This window comes from Hyperolius riggenbachi, chromosome 9 (genome assembly GCF_040937935.1).
Source record: "Hyperolius riggenbachi isolate aHypRig1 chromosome 9, aHypRig1.pri, whole genome shotgun sequence".
Taxonomy (NCBI): Eukaryota; Metazoa; Chordata; class Amphibia; order Anura; family Hyperoliidae; genus Hyperolius; species Hyperolius riggenbachi.
Genome location: NC_090654.1, coordinates 218,540,817 through 218,553,599, shown reverse-complemented (window position 1 = coordinate 218,553,599; position 12,783 = coordinate 218,540,817). Strand labels below are relative to the sequence as shown.

The following is a 12,783-nucleotide window of genomic DNA, read 5'->3' as shown; positions in this document are numbered from 1 at the left end:
CATGGTGCGCACCAGTCCAGCACGGCCCTTACTACACAAACAGCTGTTTGCGGTGCGTTACACAGTGAGTTTGGTGTGTCAGTGTGAAGCAGTACTCTAATTACACTCCCTGATTGATGTATACACATGCAAGATGTTTTAAGGGGAAGCAGTAGATTTGGGCGCATGAGACAAGTGGACAAAAAGGGCGCCCCATTCACTTCCATTATAAATATCGTTTAATGGGCGCTGAACGGGGAAAATAAGGCGCCGGAGATTTTTAAGGATTTATAACGGCGGCCGGAGATTTTTAAGGATTTATAACTATGTTTGTGATGATTTAAGTTTACAAAATGAGCCAGTGACGAATAACGTTTATGAAGATAATAAATCACTATTTCTAAAACATTTCTAACACATTATTATCCACCCAAAAAAATAATTTACATTTTTTTTCTTTACATTTTTTGATTATTAATGTCTGTAAAATATTATTATCCATAGGGGGTTTTAGGTTTAGGCACCAACTGGGGGGTCTTAGGTTTAGGCACCAACAGGGGGGTCTTAGGTTTAGGCACCAACAGGGGGGTCTTAGGTTTAGGCACCAACAGGGGGGTCTTAGGTTTAGGCACCAACAGGGGGGTCTTAGGTTTAGGCACCAACAGGGGGGTCTTAGGTTTAGGCACCAACAGGGGGGGTCTTAGGTTTAGGCACCAACAGGGGGGTCTTAGGTTTAGGCACCAACAGGGGGGTCTTAGGTTTAGGCACCAACAGGGGGTCTAGGGGTTAGGGATAGGTACAGGGAGGGTTTTTAATAAACGAAAATATAAGTTTCACTTTACAAACAGGGAAGATTAACGTTTTAAGAATTGCCGATCTCATACACATTATTTAGTGATTTATAAATTCTTAAAACACTATTTATAAACGAAATTCTACACAATAATTTCTATAAACGATATTTCCATTTATCGTTTATACCACGCGCCCTTTTTTCCCGACGCCCTTTTTGTACGTACGCGTTTTAAGGCACTTTAGGCCTGCAATTTAGCATCCAATGTGATTTCTGCCCTTAAACCGCTGCTTTGCGTAAAATCCGGATTTTCCCCCGGGACTTTTGGCGTGTATCTCATTCCGCCATGCCCCCCTCCAGGTGTTAGACCCCTTGAAACATCTTCTCCATCACTTTTCTGGCCAGCATAAGTGTCTGTAGTTTTCAAAGTTCGCCTCCCCATTGAAGTCTATTGCGGTTCGCGAAAGTGTGCATGAACCGAACTTTTGCGGAAGTTCGTGTTCAGAGTTCGCGAACCAAAAATCGGAGGTTCAGGCCATCTCTACGCGTATGTAGCTCTGTCTTTTCTATTACCCTCTGCCTATGTTTACCTCACATAAACTACAGTATGTGCAAGGAGACTGACGCAGTTAAATAGATTGCTTAGGAATGTTCTCATAATTATGGACTGTGAAATTATTACCAAGTCATAACAAGGAAAAAAACTCACAACCTCCCACTATCCCATATACACAATCACTTCAAGCATTACCGCGTATGGTAATGCAGAAAAAAGCTGACTTTATGGAGCATTTAGCAAAGTGTCAATTCATCCAGGCTGTTGCCGCATGAAAAGCTGAAATTACCGAGCAGTGAGGTAAATTACCAACTTGTTCGGTAAATACCTCAACAAATGTCAGTAAATGTCGATTCATCAAGGTTACAGCATGCGGTAAAGCCAAGTATCAGGTACGATCATTACCAACAGCTCTGAGGTGGCGAAAACCAGCTTTGAATGACTTCCGTGTGGATATCCCCATGACTGACGGTAGCTGAACCAATAGAAACAGCCCCTGTCTCCTGCAAGTTCCGATGATCAGATACTGATGGGACCCGCCTGCTTCTTTGGCAGGTCTAGCTTTTCTACCCCCCAGGCAGCGGAGCAGAGAGAACTGTTTGGCCACTGTTACTGCTACTGTTTGAAGATGCGGAGGAGCTAGTGAGGAAATCACCCAAGCATGCCATGTGTAATGTCTCCTGAAGTTTTTCTAAGTTTTGGCAATTAAATAAAATGTTAAGACTAATGGACAGATTCAAAGCGAGCAGAGGCAATATAACAACCATGTACATTTAACCATCAACAGGGATATGTGAGGGAGCAGGCTGGAGTTGTACTTTGTACTGGTTGAACTCGATGGACGTATGTCTTTTTTCAACCAAAATAACTATGTAACTATGTAAAGGGATGTCGGGATGCCTCTTACTATTGTAATGCCGCCACTGCATGGAAAACAGCATGTAACAACAGAGAGACTTCTGCTGTTGCAAACAGGTCTTTGTCAATGGGCTTCGGTAAGTTACCGAACTTCTACCGCATCTGTGAAAATCTTGATGAATTAGCCAAAAAAGTCTAAAATACCGAATGTGGTATTTTAAGGACTTCCTTTTGTTTTTTTTATCGAACAGCCTTAGATTAATTGAAGCCTAATTTAACATCATATTTACTATGCGGTAGCAGGTTGAAGCTGGTTGAAAACTGATAAATAGATTGCTTAGGAGCACTCATAATACATAAACTGAAATTCTTACCAATTCTGGATAAAAAGCTAACACCGTCAAAAGTAAAAATGTTTATTTTATCATAAACTTACATGTATGTTGTGTGCATGCACAGACTGGTCACTTGATCCACTGAAAACCAGATCATTGACAACCTGCAAAAAAGAAAAAAAAAAAAAGAAAAAGAAAACTATTTACCTTATCCACTGAATATTTCACACAGAAATGGTAAACACATTGTTTTCCATATGAAGAGGCGGGTAATGCCTCTCCTGAGGTGAGGTTCCAGATGTTTATCTTGCAATGCAGTTAGGAGGACAAAACACACACACGCTTTGCTACTGCCTTCCTAGAATTTTCCAGTAACTTTAAGGGTCCTTTCACACCAAGTACATTGCGCAACCTGGCCGAAAACTTGCACAGTGTGGTAGCATTTCGGTGCAACCATACAATGCAATGAAAGTATGCTCCACTCCCTCTGCAATCGCATATATTGCCTTGTTACCACACAGCATGTGCATGTTACTGTTTCACCGCACTATATGAAAGCTCCATGCAATATCACTGCATTGCAATTATATTGTCCACTTGGTGTAAAACGGGCCCTAATCCTTTCAAAGTACAAGCTGTAGAAGCCTCAAGATTTTTTTGTACGTCACAAAGTTTGGAGTACAACATCCGATTCAGGAAGATTTTAGAAGGATGTAATATATGATGGACTTAGCATCAACGTGAACAATTCTTTCAAGATTCAATTGTTTATTAGTTCCTATCTAGGAGAAATTTCCACCCTAATGGATCTTTTAAATGTGCTTTTAGGGACATTAGTTTATTTTATCTGTGCAGGAAAAAAAATAACACTGGGTGTCCTGTCAAGACAATCACTTCATATAAAAAAAAAATATCCATTAGGCAACCATATTGTTTTACGTGTGACCGACATCATTACAAGGTTTTCACCTTAAAGAGAACCTGAACTAAAAATAAAAAGTCAAATTAACCTTACCCAGGTCATACTTACCTCTTGTGTAGTCTACTACTCAATCGCTTTCTCCGTCCTCCATTTTGAAAATGGCCGATACCCCATAACAGCTTCCTGGTCAGCACACTGTTAAACTGTAATATCACCCACTTGAGCCGTAGGGAAGCATGGACATTACCTTGCAGATTCACTTAACTGACAGCTGCTGATATATAACTGACAGTAACGGGTATATTTCCGTTCTGACAAAATATTGTACCGTATACTGTATAAATACTGTAAGAAGAAAATGGTGAGCTTCTAAGAGGAACTGAAGGTGAGGTTAGTATGTAATATTCATTTGTAGGTATGTCATGTGTTTATTTCAAATAATTTTCCTCGCTTCAGGTTCTCTTTAAAGTGAACCCGAGGTGAAAATAAACTGATGTGATAAACAATTGGATCTGTCCTCTTCTATAAATTACTTTTTAGATACCCCATGGTTTTATTTTATATTTAAACATTTTCAAAGTAGATTAAATGTTTTATTGTCTCTGCTCAATGGCAGTGTATTAAAGTAGACTTCCTGTAATTCCCCCTCATTTGTGACTAATCACAACCGTAATTTGATCTCTCAGCTGCATGGGCACTGGAATCTCAGCAGTTCTCGACAGAGCAGCTAATTTGTAAACACAGGATGTTAACTCTATGTCTGCTTGCATGAAAGCAGGAAGTAGACACAATGCAGATTTATTGTAGGATTTCTATCAGCTGCAACAAATAAATGTTTTTCTGTAAAGGTTATTATGCTGTTGCTTATCTTTTAGAGCAAAGAGGAAATATGGAGTTCACTTCTGCTTTAGGTGTCCCAGAGTTAACCACCCTGGCGTTCTATTGAGATCGCCAGGGCGGCTGCGGGAGGTTTTTTTTTAATTAAAAAAAAAATATTTCATGCAGCCAACTGAAAGTTGGCTGCATGAAAGCCCACTAGAGGGCGCTCCGGCTGCGCAGGGCTCGGGCGGCTGGGGGGGACCCTCTTTCGCCGCTGCTCGCGGCGGATCCCCGCAGAGCGGCGGCGATCAGGCAGCACACGCGGCTGGCAAAGTGCCGGCCGCGTGTGCTGCTTTTTATTTCATCAAAATCGGCCCAGCAGGGCCTGAGCGGCACCCCCTGGCGGTAATGGACGAGCTGAGCTCGTCCATACCGCTAAGGTGGTTAAAATACATGAACTACTGACCTTTTTCTATCTCCCCTGCCCTCAGAAGTTGTATTCTGCCAGGAAAACGTTTATGGCTGAAATCTGCTTATCAGTGAGAACTACAATCACATGTAAGGATAGCAAATATGCAGAGAAAATGTGTTCATGTTCTTTCACCATTGTGTGCAGACAGAGAGAAAATAAGACTGCCTGCAATGCTACAGAGATGCTATTCAGAGACTGCAGAATTTGCCATTTCTCAGAGTACACCACAGCCAGCACTTTTTAAAGAGAATCTGTATTCACAAAATGAAGTATAAACAAACATCCCTGCCTGTTTGGGGTCATTTCCTAGCCCCCTCTGTAATAGTTTTGCTGCTCTCCGCTGCAATAAAGAGGGTAAAAAAACTGTTTTATAAACAGAAAAGATGGCCACCAAAACAGGAAGTACATCAGCAGAGCAGTGAACTCAGTTAATACACAGTGAGTACACAGAGAATTCAGTGAGTTACACATTGAATTCAGTCTCCAGAGGTTATGTGCAAGTTTTGAAAGAGCTCTGTGTCAATAAAGCATGACAAGCTGTGTCTTGACTCTGCACTCGTGTCAGCCTGACAGGCAGCTTTCTCCTCAGCCAGCTATTCTTTGTTCAATTTATCAGTCTGTGTTTATCAGCCTCACAGATAGCAGACAAGCTGACAGTGAGAGCAGGGACATTGTCTATGAGGAATAATCATCACAGGAGCACTGGAGGGGCTTGGAAGGAGTTAACTTGTTCACATTACTGAAGAGTTGGCAGCCTTTCAGACACAGCTGACAAATCCGACAGGGGAAAGATAAGTTGATTTATTACAGAGATCATGCAAGTAGAAAGTGCTGCAGTAAGCCAGAGCACAATGGAACAGCCTTAGGAACTTGTAGGATAGGAGAAATACTGCTGAAATTTTTGTTACGGAGTCTCTTTAAATGTCCTAAAAATAATATATATCCATAAGTAAGCTATTACAGCATTATAAACTGTATTCTCACCTTCATACAGAGAACTGTCTTTGTGTGGCCCTCTAAGGTCCGGAGCAGGAGGCCATTGCTGGCATCTCGGACGGTGATGGTGCAATCATAGGAGCCGACAAGCAGTAGTCGCCGGCCGCCTTCTTGTGCTGTTGCCAGGCAACTGACGGCTCGAGGTCCATGACACTCAAATGTATCAAGATACTTGTTGTTCTAAAAGAAAAGGAATTTAGTTTTTTTTTGCACACAATGTATGAATGCGTAAAAAAAAATTGCAAGACTTTCTATGTTAGTTTTGAAACACGAGAGAAACTGCAACATCTTTTGCCTTTTTATTGCTGTTATGCTTCCCTATTAGAGAGTCTTCCTACTGAACTATGTAGACAGGAAGCAAGAGCCGTAAATCTCTTAAACAAAGATTGAGATAACGATAAAATTGTGCAACATTAAATGGTCCCTGGGTCCAGATTCAGTTCACTTTTCTCTTAAGATTTCTCACAGAGGATGTTTGTGCACCTTATGAATAAAAGAGCATCGCAGCTCCTAAAACACAGAAATACTCAAAATAACTGTGGATACATAGCGGCGGCGTCTGGTGAGTTGGGTGCCAGGTGATGTCGACAGTGAAAATATCAGTAATCTGCTTTTATCCCTCTGTGTGTGTTATTTGTTCAGAGTTTACATAAAAGTGTTGTTCATTCAATTTTACTAATGCCTGCGTGTCTAGATATCTGGCAATGACCCATTCGCTACACAAGATAGTAGAATGCATGTCTGAGTTGATGCTGAGCATGCCATATGCCGTATGTATGAATTGCTTCCACTAGCCAAGTCCCGGCAGGAAATTATTACAATGTCAAAACACTGCAGGTATGCCTATGTAATGCCAATTGTTGAAATATGCAGTGTGGTCATCTAGTGAGGAATGTTCTTAGATGCCAAACAAGGAATACACTTTAACCTTCCTGGTAGTATGATTCTTTCCTGATTTTAGGGTCTAAAATCAGAACATTTTTTTCATTAGCTTTTAGACCCTAAAAGCAAGAGAAAAAAAAATCATACCCCCAGAGAGCCTGCCGCAGGCCCTCCACTAACAACTCCCTGGGATCCAGCACTGCAATTCTCCCTCTGTCCTCCGGGTGGCACTGTAACCCTATAAAATGGCAATCTCACTACAGTGATCCAGAGCCCCAGAGGACCAGAAGGAGAATACCTGCCAGCATCTGAATCCCAAGGGAGGCGAGTTACAAAGCCCGCTGTGCGCAATGCTCTGCATTAACCTGGCTACCACAAATCAGGCTCAGGCTTAACGCTCGGGGTTACTGCTAAGAAGGTTAAAGTAAACCCGAAGCATTTTTATTTCTTGTTGCAAAAGTTAGGCATTTATCTAGGTAGAGGGAAGCCTCTGGATGGCCAGTAGGCTTCCCATCTGCTCCTCGACCCCACCATTGCTGTGCCCTTACCCTCTGAGCATATCTGATAAGAGTTTGTCTGATATGTTCTCATGGTAGTGCTTTACACTGTGTAAGTGCGCGGCTGTACTGGGCCTCTTTGAGTACAGTCACATCTGTGCAGTAAGCCGAAGCCACTAGTCCACAATGATCCAGAGACTTCTCTCTTCTTAGGTAAGTATCCAATGTCTTACATTAAAACCTCCTTGGGTTTGCTTTGAAGCAGTAGTATGAAGTCTGTGAGAATCACACTAACCTTTTTAGAGAAACTGACTACATTTCCATTGGCGAGTCCAGCATATACAATCTTCCTTCCTATGTGCATACATAAGACCCGTTCTCCAACATCTATGGTGTCAAAGCATTCCTTGGTCTACAGTAACATAAGAAAACAAATAAACGTAATTAAAAACAACTGGCACTCTGTTACATAAAAAGAATAAATTTTCACAAAAATAATCACACTCTGTGGAATAGAACATCTTCCTCATCTCGGTTTTGGTAAAGGAGAGTTGAGCAAGATCTCTCCAATGAAAATTCTAGCTCAATTTTAAACAAACAGGATGAGAAGGCTGACAGTTCTTCCCTCTGTTTCTGCAAGTTGTTACCTGTTTGTTTCTAACTGTGTGTTGGCTGTGTGGCCTTACTGACCAGCATGCATTACACAGGTTCTGATTGGGAAAATACTGTAGCTAGCTGGACTCGCAGAGACTACTTGGACTATGCTTATTCCCAGATTTTTTTGTGTCTGTTTTGAAATGAGCCTGAATTTGCAAAATTGACTACTGTAGTTCTAACTCAACTCTAACTTACATCTACTACTAAAATAGCTTTATAAAATACTGCAACCCCAATGCAATTTCAGAGTCATAGGCGTCAATTCATCAAAGACTGTCGATAAAAAAATAAATAAGGTCGGAAAAATACCGCATTCAGTATTTCAGACTTTTATTTTGCTAATTCATCACTATTTTCACAGGTGCAGTAGAAGTTGGGTAATTTACCGAAGCCCATTCACAAAGTAACAGCAGAACAGTGTGAGTTGTCTCTCTTGTTACATGCTGTTTTCTGTGCAGAGACAGCATTAAAATAGTAAGAGGCATCCCCACATCCCTCCAGACGTACATGTTTGTTTTATGCCCTCTGCTCACTCTAAAGCTGTCTATTCGCTTTTCTTAACATTTTATTTAATTGCCACAGCTTAGAAAAACTTCCAGGAGACATTACACATGCCATGCTTAGGCGATTTCCCTACTAGCTACTCTGCATCTTCAAACAGGAACCTAAGGGGTTAAACGATCGAATGGCCACAGGGGAAGCCTATATCGTTCCGGTCTCTGTGCTCGCTGCCTGGGTGGTAGAAAAGCTGGACCCGCTAGAGAAGGCTTCGGATCCAATCACAGGGACTTGCAGAAGACAGAAGCTGTTCCAATTGGCTCTCTGCTCCTGTCAATCATGGGGATATCCACACGGAAGGCATTCAAAATTGTTTTTCGACAGAGGAGAGCAGCCGGTAAATATGGAGTAAGTTACTGTGTTTGATCACGTGCTCTGATCTTCTTGAACTGACATGTGCTGACATGTGTTGGAGGCGTTTACCGCACAAGTCAGTAATTTACCTCACTGCTCAGTAATTTCAGCTTGCCATGCGGTAACAACTTTGATGAATTGACATTTTATGAAATGCTCCGTAAACTCAGCTGTTTTCAGCATTACCGAATGCAGTAATGCTTGATGAATTGTCGCCATAGTCTCCTTTTGTGAGAAACATCTAAAAACCAGACCGGTATTATTATTGATTTATAAAGTGCCAACAAATTCTGTGGTGCTGTACAAACTAAAACACAAACGAGTTACATAACAACACAAACAATGGTGTACATCAATATACAAAATACAGAATTGGTACGAAATAAATAATTGGTAATTACAATGACAAAAGTGACACAATTAGGTAAGGAGTACAACTTGGCAAGAGGTCAAAGGGGAAATGGCCTAAGTTAGAGCATATGGTTGTCGGTAAAAGCGAGTTTTGAGGAAGCATTTAAAGATTTCAAAAGGTCGGAGAATTCCAGATGTGTCGGGGCAGGGGATTCCAAAGGAGGGGTGAAGCATGTGCAAAATTTTGTAAACATGAATGCGAGGAGGTGATTCTAGAGGAGGACAAAAGAAGGTTGTGTGCAGATCTGAGATTGCGGTTGGGTTGGTATCTGAAAACTAGTGAGGAGATGTACAGTAGAGAGAAATTGTGAAGAGCTTTGTAGGTAAGGGTTAAAAGTATGAAATGGATCCTCTCGTTAATTGGTACCCAGTGAAGAGTTTGACAGAGAGGAGCAGCAGAAGAAGAGCGAGATTAAAGATGAATCAAGCAGCCAAGCTCAGTACAGGTTGGAGGGTTGCTAGTCTGTTAGCTGATAGTCCACAAAGCAGTATACTACAAAAGTAATAGACAAGATATTATAAGAGCACGTACTAACATTCGGGTCGGATGCGAGATAGGTTTTTGAGTTGGAGATGACTGGAGCTGGTTAAAATGTGAATGTAGGTAATAAAAGAGAGGGTCAAACATTACCCCTAATCACAGCGCTTTGGGAACTGAAGTTATAGGGGTAGTATTTACATTTATTGTTAGGTCAGGCAGAGAGGTGGACAGAGACGGTGGAAAAATGATTAGTTCTGTTTTGCTCATGAAAGATAATATAGTAGACAAGCAGACAGGAACATGTGTAAGGAAAGCGTTAAGGTCTGGGGCTGAGAAGTACAGTTGTGTATCATCTGCATATAAATGGTATTGAAAACCAAATGAGTTGATTAAGTTGTCAGACCGTGCATGTAGATGGAAAAGAGGAGGGGACCAGGGACAGAGCCTTGAGGTACCCCAACAGACAAAGAATGTGGAGAGGAGATCTGATCAGAGCCGTGAGGTACCACCTGCAGACAAAGGATGTGGAAAAGAGATCTGATCCAAGTATGAGACTGTGAAAGACTTTAGTTAGAGCTGTTTCTGTGGAGTGGTTAGAGCGAAAGCCAGACTGGAACTGTTAAAGCAGGGAGTCAGCAGATAAATATCGGCTTAGTTCAGCATGTATATGACATTTGAGTAATTTGGATGCAAATGGGAGAAGTGACACAGGATGGTAGGTGGCGAGTGCTGTGGAGTCTAGAGATTTTTTAGTGGTGTCACAACAGCCCTTTTGAGTGAGGACGGAAAGATGCCAGTGGAGGGGGATAGGTAAAATAGTGATGTTAGCACAGGTATGAAGGATGAGGACAGCTGTGGAATGAGATAGAAGGGAATAGGATCCAAAGAAAAGGTGGTTAGATAGGATTTGCAGATTAGAGTGGAGTCAGAATGCTCAGAGAGTGGAGAGAATGTAGATAGAGAGCAATTGATGAGAGAGGTGAAAATGGAATTGAGGGCTGCAGGAAAAAACACTTCAGGATTTGTCAATTATATCAGTGAATTATATTGCAAATTCTTCAGCTGATAAGCAAGACAAAGAGGAATGGGATAGTGAAGGGAGTTAAAAGTGCTGAACAAGTGCTTTGGATTGTGGGAGTGGCAGGAAAGAAAAATAGGACTGTTTGGCGGAAAAGACAGCATTTCTTAAGTTGTTTAAGGCTTTTATGTATAAAGTCCTCACTTACAGTATGTTACGTATTCTCCAATGCCGTTCAGCTGCTCTAGAGCAGGGGTCCCCACTGCCGGCCCTCGCCCATCTGACTGCAGAGTGCACGGAAGCTGTGAGTAGCGTCACTGAACTACGAAGTATGCTGGAGATAAGCAAAGCCGTCTGCAACCATTCTTACTGCTGCCACCTTGTGTCTGTGATTTGTAATGCAGCATGCTTTCTGTCTGCACAGACACCGGGTGGCATCAGTGAGAATGACTGGGATGCTCTGGTCTCTTGTCAGGCACAGATTTCCATCTGCATGGATGTAAAGTGAGCATCTGGTGCTGGAAGCAGGGCCGGTTTAAGCAGCATGGGGGCCCTGGGGCAAATGTACCTTGGGGGCCCCCCTACCCCACCCAGCAAAGTCAGCCCACGGGCAGTACTTTCAGAGCATACATTTGAAAATGCAGCGTGTTAACTTGGGCACGGCATTAAACTAATAAAAAAAACCATAAATGAACATTTTATTTTATTAACTGTCCCGCTTTCGAAAGGCACTGACTGAACTTGACAGGTGCTGACTAGCACTTAATGGTGCTTTTGGCAAGTGCTAGTAATTTTCAAAGATGCTGACAGATATTTTCCATTCACTTATTCTGGGGACAAATCACTAGAAAACAATCAGTAATCTCTGCAGTTGGATGTTTAGCAAAGGCACACATGTGCTAGGCAAGAACAAATTGGAAGAAATATTGAGAGCAAAGTCCCCACAAACACAGAGCGGAACCCCTACTAAAGCCACTCACACAGGCGTCCATGCCAGAGTACTAGCTTGTCATAGCCGGGCTGCCAGAAATGCGGCTGCCGCTTCCTGAGAGATAATAGAGATGCAGCATAGAGAGACATGATCGCAGGCAAGTGCACAGGTGGTATTTCCCCGACATGACACAGGTATGTGACGTCATGTCGGGGAGAGTGCCACTGCGGTCCACCAGGCAGGAAGGGAAGCATGGTGCCGGCGGAAGTAGGTAAAGTATGTATCCCTGCCTCCCTCCCCTGCCTGCTTAGCAACCTCCACCGCACCACAGATTCATGCAGACGCAGTACCCAGCGGCATTGAAACACACACATTGAAATTTAAAGGGGCAAAACAAAAGATGCTTGGGGGCCCCTACAGACTCTGGGGCCCGGAGGCAATTGCCCTCTTTGCCTTCATTTTAGAGCCGGCCCTGGCTGTAAGAAGGCTAAAAGTGTAGGCAAGGGCAAAAGTGAATGTGGGGAGGCAGATTAGGGCAGGAAAGGCTGGAGGTGACTGTGCCAGTAGATGGGGAAGCCCAGGCAGTACCCCACCCCACCCCCCTTTTGCAAACGGTCACACCAAATGTATTTTGTGCAGACACATCTGTTTCAAATTGCTGAGTATGGTGGTTGGTTAGTGCTGGTGCTGCCAGGACTTATTTATGCACTGACCCTGCCTGTAGAACAACGCCCAAACCCCCCAACCCCCGCACCCACACACGCATCCCTCTGTGCTTTGAAAAATTGCCGGATACTGAAGCAGTCCTTGGGTCAAAAGAGGTTGGGGACCCCAGCTCTAGAGCACCTTTTCAACCTTTTAGCAGCTTTGGTCAGCCAGGGTTGGTGACTGACACGATGAGGGAGACATTGGTCAGAGGGGCGAAGGCACCCATGACTTTAGTGATTGAGCTGTGGTAGTGTGTAGCTAAGACTGGGTTAGTGAAGGATTGTGTGAGGAGAGGTGCTAGGGCATCAGACACAGATTGCAGGTCTAGGATGCAGTATTTTCTGCGCATAGGAGTGCGTACTTGTGCCAGTTTAGTAAGAAAAGAGGAGAACAGGGAGAAGTTGAGTACAATATGGAGCAGAGCATTAGTAAAATCAGTGATAGAACAGAGACAAGTAAATATAAGGATGAGCATATAGCCATCACTGTGAGTTGGAGCAGTAGACCGCTGAGATAAGCCATAGGAGGAAGTGAGTGACAGAAGTTTGGTGGTACC

General features: G+C 42.8%; 1 protein-coding gene across 1 annotated transcript in view; it reads right to left on the bottom strand.

The window, feature by feature from the left end:
- The window catches only part of ZNF106 (zinc finger protein 106), a 100,756-nt gene that overhangs the window by 14,399 nt on the left and 73,574 nt on the right, over nt 1-12,783 (bottom strand). Inside the window, exons 15-17 of the mRNA XM_068254014.1 lie at nt 7,405-7,521; nt 5,719-5,910; nt 2,623-2,685 (exon numbers count right to left, since the gene is read on the bottom strand). Coding sequence (XP_068110115.1) covers nt 2,623-2,685; nt 5,719-5,910; nt 7,405-7,521 — 372 coding nt within the window. The remainder of the gene's footprint in view (nt 1-2,622; nt 2,686-5,718; nt 5,911-7,404; nt 7,522-12,783) is intronic.